Consider the following 7,259-nt stretch of genomic DNA (forward strand, 5'->3'; position numbering starts at 1 on the left):
ACATTGGTTTTATTTTTAAAAGCTAATAAATCAATTTTAATAGAAAATCTTATTTATATTTTTACAATCAAATTAATATACATACACTTTATTTTAACTAAGCAACCATATAAATAAAAATTATAAAATTACAGAAATGGATTGAAAAGATGAGAAAATGGATATGAAGAGTGGGAAAGCCGTATGGAGCCTATTTCTACCAAACAAGAGTCCAGCCAAAATCCTATCTTCAGTTTCCAAGACTCTAGTTTCAAAACACACAGCCTGATATGTTCAATAGGAATGTAACCATGTATTGACACCCATGTTGAAATATTAAAAATCCAATTTGTACCACTGGAGTATTGAAACCTCTCACACTTTTATTAAAGTTCTAGTAAGAATTTGAGAATTGAAATGGACATTTGTCACTTCTAGATGAAATTCCCTTTCTTTAGATACCTCAATAGTTGAAATAAATTGCTCATGACAGCCAGATATCAGAAAATGTATTTAGAATAACATAGTATGTATAAAGAAACATAACATTTTTTTGATAAACATTTATTGGTGGTAATTGGAATTGACTTTAATAGGGAAAGGGTAAAATATTATACAGTGTTCAAAACTCAATTGACACATCCTTTTCTTTAAAGTTTTGAAAATTTCCAAATGAAACTTGATAGATCTTAGATATGGTAAATGAAGTTGACTTTGTAGCCTCTTCTGTAACCTCTCTTTTATTTAATTTAGAGCCATACAGGACAGGAAAATTGAAAAAATATAAAACTTTGCCATAATGTTTTCAAAATACTATATATTTTCCTTTATCTTCATACTCGGAATATATAACCTCAAAATTTGAGGAGGCATTAATTTTTTTTCTAGTTTGATTACAAAGGTTCATTCTTGAAAATAATAAACAAAAAATCAACTTAATATATAATTAAATTTATTGTACATTAAAATATACATAACTAAAGTGAAAATATATACATATAATATAGCTCTTATTTCTTCTTAGTAACAGGTCCTCCAAGCTCAGTCAGCTGTGTCTTTAATTGGATCAGTTCGTGGACTGGGATGTACCTTATTATTTCATGCTCATTCAAGTGTTCATGCACTTCTATAATAGTCCCCTGAGGTTGAGCAGCTTGAATCAACTGAAAGAAAATAGGAGCGACAGTCGAGGGCAAGTCAACTACCTGAAAATAAATTAATTTAACTAAAAATAAATATGTAATTAAAGATAAATTAAGCTAAAGATTTATTACGGTAATTATACGGATATTTGTACAATTTTATAACAATATACTATACAAAGTATATATATAGTTATAGTATAATTATAATATAAATTGTATACAATTATTGTATGTTTGTTAAGTGGGATCCATTTTTAAATTATAACCTCAGGACCTCATTATAAAAAATAAAGTTATATAAAAATAATTATTTTATAAAGTAGGAAGATAGTCACGGTCAATAAAAGTATCAAAATAGTAAAAGAAAACTATTTATTGTAAACCAATGTTTCACCCCACTTCGCAGGACTAAATAAAAAAACAAGATAGAAACATTTTAGAATTAACAAAACATTTCAAAACAATTGTTATGTTTATAAAGTACATAAAAAAGAATTATTAAGAATTTACTGAACCACTTATGAACCTACCTCTCGAGATCCCACCCACCCACATATGTTAAAATTTAACTGAGTCCTCAAGAACCTTCTTAAGACTAAACAGATTACACGTCATACTTACTAGAGCCTCATATCATATAACTCCCTACCTCCTCGCTTAAACCTGGAAACCCCCTTCGCCCTATTATTTTGAATATTAACACCTCCTCTCCAAATCTTAGTAAATTCCTTTTGCCATCTCTCCAAATTCTAAGCCATGATAATCTCTATGACATTTAAAATTCGTTTGAACTTAGAAACCTTTTATTATCTTTCCATATCCCAGACAACTTTATTTTAACTTTACTTGATGCCGAAAGCCTTTTAACCAATATCCACATTGACAAGGCACTGTTTATTGTAGAGAAAAATTGGCACACTATAGAACCTCACACCATCCTTAATCTCACATCTTACCTATAATTTCTTGAACTTTGTTGTAAGACTGCATGACTCACCTTTAACAACCAGTTCTCTCATCAAACTCTCTTACTCCCAACATCTCTAACATAGTCCTAAATGATCTAGACTCTGTCATCACATTTTTCCCTGGATACATTATTTTTATTAAAAAATACGTCGATGACATTTTTCTCATTATCAACCCTGACAAAATTCCTGATATTTTATCATCTTTCAATTCATACCAAACTCGCCTTCGGTTCACAGATGAACATGAAATCGACCACTCTCTCCTGTTCCTGGACCTCCGTATTATAAGAAATTCTGATGGTTCTGTATCTAATTGCTGGTAATATCCAATTCTGATGGTACACCAAACCCACCTACTCTGGCCGTCCCCTTAATTTTTTCTCTCAACACTCCTATCACCAAAAAATTAATGTAGCCAAAAACCTCATCCACCGATCTTTCCCTTTATTGGACCCTCAGTTCCGTCAAACAACACAATAAAAAATACTACTTACCAATAACAATTGGTATAAACAATATCTACTTTTTACCACTTCCACACAGTTAACTCTGATAATTAATTTATTAAACTAAAGATATTAACAATTCAAATATCTTCCAAAGTAGATAGAGATTACATTGTTTCTTCTTTTTTGTGAAGATAATAGTTACTATATTTCCTCAGCAAGAGACAAGATATTAATAGCATATAAAAAAAACAACATATACCTGTAGATTCCGTTCATAGGTCACCAATTCGTACTCATTTTGAACAATTGAACTGTTAGGTTTAAATCTTTGTATTTTATGTTTTACTCCAGGAATCGCCCAGCTAAAAAAAAAATCATATGAAAATCTTTAATCTAATAATCTTAATTATCATTCAGATAATTTAATTCTAATTTATATTTTACAATAAGGTGTTCATTAGATAATTTATCTATTTTCCAATGTAATACCGGTTAAATATTTTTCTGAAAATTTTATGTGTAGGAAGATAGTATTGTTTGCAGTTAAAAAGATTAAAAAAAATAGTATAAAAAAATTTATTAGACAATAAAGTTTAAATAAATTTGGCTTTAACATGGGTAAATAAAACATTGTTAAGTAGGGTAGGACTATACGAATACACCTACTAGAAGATTGTATGAAAAAATGTACATTAAAAGAATATAAATTGAGATTAACAGAATAAATATTAATTACAAGTACGTTAATAAATAATAGAATTGAAAATGTACCATTGGAGTAATAATTAATGAAAAAAGTGATGATAAAATTAAAATGAAATTAATGAGCTGGAAATATAAATTTGAAGGAAGTAGGTGACATGGCAATGTGACCATATTAAAACAATTAAAAAGTATGAGATTATAGTTAGGTAATATAAATGCTAAAACAAGAATGAAAGGTTAATAAAACAATATTATAAAATAAACAAAAAAAACTATGAACAAGAGATAATAATTAACAAGTTATAATAAATTACTATATACTGTCTACAGAGTAAATTAATTAAATAACAGTATAAACATAAAACACATAAAAGATAATATAATGAACTAAGAGATAATAAAATTAACAGATAGATCATACAATAAAGAAAAATTATGTTATATACAGAATGTGGCATGACATAGAAAAGTGATACAAAGAATAAAATGTAAATACAAGGCAAAAAATAACAATAAGTGAAGTCAATACATCAGATATATACTAAAACTGGTTGAACAGAGCTAAACTGAGAAAAAAGTAAATAGATGAAAATGGTTAATAAATAAAGAAGGTGGATGTACAAAATAAGTATGACTGAATAGTCACCTAATTAACTGTTTTCTACTAAATAATTAAATCATTTGACTCAAGCTAAATATTTGATTAACAGAAGAGCTACCTGCCTTAAATCCAGTTTAGTATCATCAATTTCTTTTTTCACCCATTTCTTAGGTTTTTTATAAATCACACTGTATACAGTCTCATATCTAATATAAAGCTTGCATTATAAAACAGAGGGTATTTATCACAGGAAAAAAATAATAGACGATCGTTTCCCTCTCTTCTTCAAATATTAGTTGACCAAGATTTGTATTTGTGTATATTTTTGAATTTCTAATCATGAATTGAAGAAGCTTTTAAGTAACACTAAAATAATATATTTAATATACGTGACTTGCATCACTAAACTTACCCATCACTTATTTCAATGTCCATTACTTTAGCAATTCTGTTTATTTCTTTCTGATAACTCTCTAAAACTGCAAAATCATAACCCTTAATTTGAATGTTCAATGGCTCGTATAATGGAATTTTAGGTTTCAGACTATCTAAATAAGGAGGGTCATAAAATGAAGTGCTGGCTAGCCTTTGTTGTGCTTTCACTGCAGAGAATATAATATCTTGAGTTCGTTTCAAGACCTAAAAATTAATTTGTTATTAATTAAAAATTAATAATATTTTATAAAAAAACATTAAACGAACTCTGTTGAAATATCATAAATTTATATTATTAATAAAAAAAGTGTATAATGATTTGATAAAGGACATAATATCAATTGCTTTGAGGTACCAAACAAACAAGATAAACTAACTATAAAAATGTGACAGTTGGGAATTAATAATGGGTCATAGAAATTCTTTAAACATTGACGAATTTGGTCTTACATAGGATTTTGTAAGATAGATCAAACAGTAATTAATTTAGTCTGAGTAATCTTCGAACTAGCACAAATAAATGGTATATTTTTGGATTAAGTAAAATTAGCATAAACATACTGCTCTCATCATTTTCCGGCTTAAATAGTATACAAAGAAATTAAAAATAAATATCTCTCCTGGGTTATTTAAAAATCCATGTTTAGATAATCCTCTTGTGAAGGTTACAATATTACTTACAAGGAGATAGTTTAACAAGAGGTGATCATAAATAGATTGTTGGATAACATATCATGGAAAGTTTATTTTAGCAAAGGAAGCTCTTAAAACTTTAACACCTTGATTGTCTATCACTGTTTCCCTGAATTGTATTAATTATATTTGACGAAGGGAACTTTTGGTATTGGTGATAAAAAGTAAATTATAATTTTGGTTCTGCATCTCTGGCATAATAAATTCTTAAATTTGCTTACACACACACTTACTATTCAAGTGCATTGAACATATGAACCTAAAATATTATAATACTTTTTTAATATTTTAAATAGGCATCGGCTTGCAGATTTTTCCACAGGGCAGATCGGCTGATTAGAAGCCGAGTCTTAGGCCTTCAAGTTTCAACTAAAAATCCATGACCCGTCAAAAATATTCGCTCGTGTACAGCCACGTCCAACACCGAGCGCTCAGAACTGAGCCTAACCAAACAGAAAGATTGTTGGTACTCAAAACTGCTGAGGTATGCGAAGAACCATGTGGTTTCGAGAAAGTTTAAGGCCGTTTTAGGCGAATATGTTAAGGCGTCACCTTAGCAATCTCGAAACTACAGCAATACCAATTCGATTCCGGTCTGGGCGGGTTGACATTTATTTCGTGGCAGCCCGACAGAATGAAAACTTGTCCTTCACATTCTGATTAGAATAGGGTTGTAACCAGTAGTATAAACCACTGTATGTCAGAAAAAGGAAAGCAAAGAGGTAAACAAAAAGGGAGAAAGTGTTTGTGCTGGTATCGGCTCGTATTGAAGCCATTCCTTTGTGCATGTCCTCATCCGTTTTTTGTTCAATATAGTAAGGGTCGCTGCACAGAAGAATTGATCTCTCATTGCTATTGAGGAACCAGTTCCCATTTTTCAGTAACATCCTTTTTAAAACGAACGAAGAACAATATTCACAGTAATGGGAAGGTAATCTAATTTATTATTGATATAAAACTTCCTCCTCTTTACTACCAATAATCAAACCACTCACAAAAAGATTGTTCCCCTTACAGATGAATACCATTTTTTGTTTTTGCTTAGATAACTTTTTCCTTTCTTTAATGAACATTTAATTTCCTAAGTAGTAACCATAAAAATAAACTATACATACAATTAATTTATTTTGTCAAACGCCACAGGTAACTAAGAAAACATCTTTTTTTTCCTAACTCCTAATTTGTATTTACTATATAATATATACAAAACATACATGATCTAAATTTATATACATATATACAACTAGGCTCTTCATTTGCCATATGGCATTATAAGGGACAAAAAACACTATATTTATTAACACTTTTGCCAAACGATCGTTTCGATTTTCTTTTCTATCATAACATTGGAATTTTCAATGCTAAAAAAAGTATTTCCCCATCCTCCTACATAGTTCTTTTTTCATGGTTGACTAGGTTATATTTTATCTAGTTTCTGAATATTATACGCATTTTTTGTAGGAAGATAATCCGGGTGGTCAATAAAGGTATTCAAATAGTAGAAGAAAGATATTTATTGTTAACCAACGTTTCACCACATTTTGCAGAGTTGACAGATTGAGACTCAACTGACAACTGAGTCGTCATCTTTGTTGTTTCGTTGGCTCAATATAAATAGTTTAATCAGTATTTGAGTTTTTCTTTGACCTCACCCGGACCATCTTCCTTTTATTATTACACACGGTAAATCAGCGATCTTCCAGAAAACAAAGTTGTTTTTGTCCAATTAGATCTGTCATTTGAACCACTTTGCGCGCGTAGGACGTTTTTCGAAAGTTTTAGATTTATCCTTTACACTAAGTGCGCAATCCTGCGCTGCTCACCTTTGTTTTGTTCGGCGCGTTTCTATACGCAAAGTCTGGACACTTTTTTTGAGCAGTTTATAGATGAAACTGTCTTCCATCAGCAGTTGTTAGAGTCAGTTAGAGGTAAATGTACACACTGAGTGAGTCCTAAATGGACAAATAATAAAATTTTAGCACTAAAATATATAAGTACTATAAACAGTATTATAACTTTGTTATTATAAACTAGTTTATTATATTGTATATATGTATATATAGTTGACCGTAAAAAGTAATGTATAGGAAGATGGTCATGGTTGCGGTCAAAGGAGAAATAAAAGTAGTTTACAACTATTTATTTTCCGACGTTTCGCCCCACTTTGTAGGGCTTCATCAGGGCTAAAAATATACAAAATGATACAATGATAGTTAATTATATAACGGATTAGTGGAATGCTAGGTATATTTTATTCTATTTTGTGTTTTACAATTCACAA

General features: G+C 29.6%; 1 protein-coding gene across 1 annotated transcript; it reads right to left on the reverse strand.

Annotated features, from left to right (window-relative positions):
• Window positions 1–909: 909 nt before the first annotated feature.
• On the reverse strand, window positions 910–4,979 carry mRpL48 (mitochondrial ribosomal protein L48). The gene is made up of 4 exons (XM_014419132.2): window positions 4,847–4,979; window positions 4,263–4,489; window positions 2,804–2,906; window positions 910–1,184 (listed from the first exon to the last, which is right to left on the reverse strand). The coding sequence occupies exons 1-4, from the start codon at window positions 4,856–4,858 to the stop codon at window positions 990–992; spliced, it is 537 nt and encodes a 178-aa protein (XP_014274618.1). The 5' UTR covers window positions 4,859–4,979; the 3' UTR covers window positions 910–989.
• Window positions 4,980–7,259: the final 2,280 nt, after the last annotated feature.

Source organism: Halyomorpha halys, unplaced genomic scaffold, assembly GCF_000696795.3.
Source record: "Halyomorpha halys isolate HHAL.00 unplaced genomic scaffold, Hhal_1.1 Scaffold218.1, whole genome shotgun sequence".
Taxonomy (NCBI): domain Eukaryota; kingdom Metazoa; phylum Arthropoda; class Insecta; order Hemiptera; family Pentatomidae; genus Halyomorpha; species Halyomorpha halys.

What these genes read in the sequence shown, in the direction of transcription:
- mRpL48 (XM_014419132.2), bottom strand. An exon ending in GACATTGAAATAAGTGATGG is followed by an intron (nt 2,907 to 4,262) that starts GTAAGTTTAGTG and finishes TTTTTTTTTTAG; the next exon opens with CTGGGCGATTCCTGGAGTAA. An exon ending in CCTATGAACGGAATCTACAG is followed by an intron (nt 1,185 to 2,803) that starts GTATATGTTGTT and finishes ATTTATTTTCAG; the next exon opens with GTAGTTGACTTGCCCTCGAC.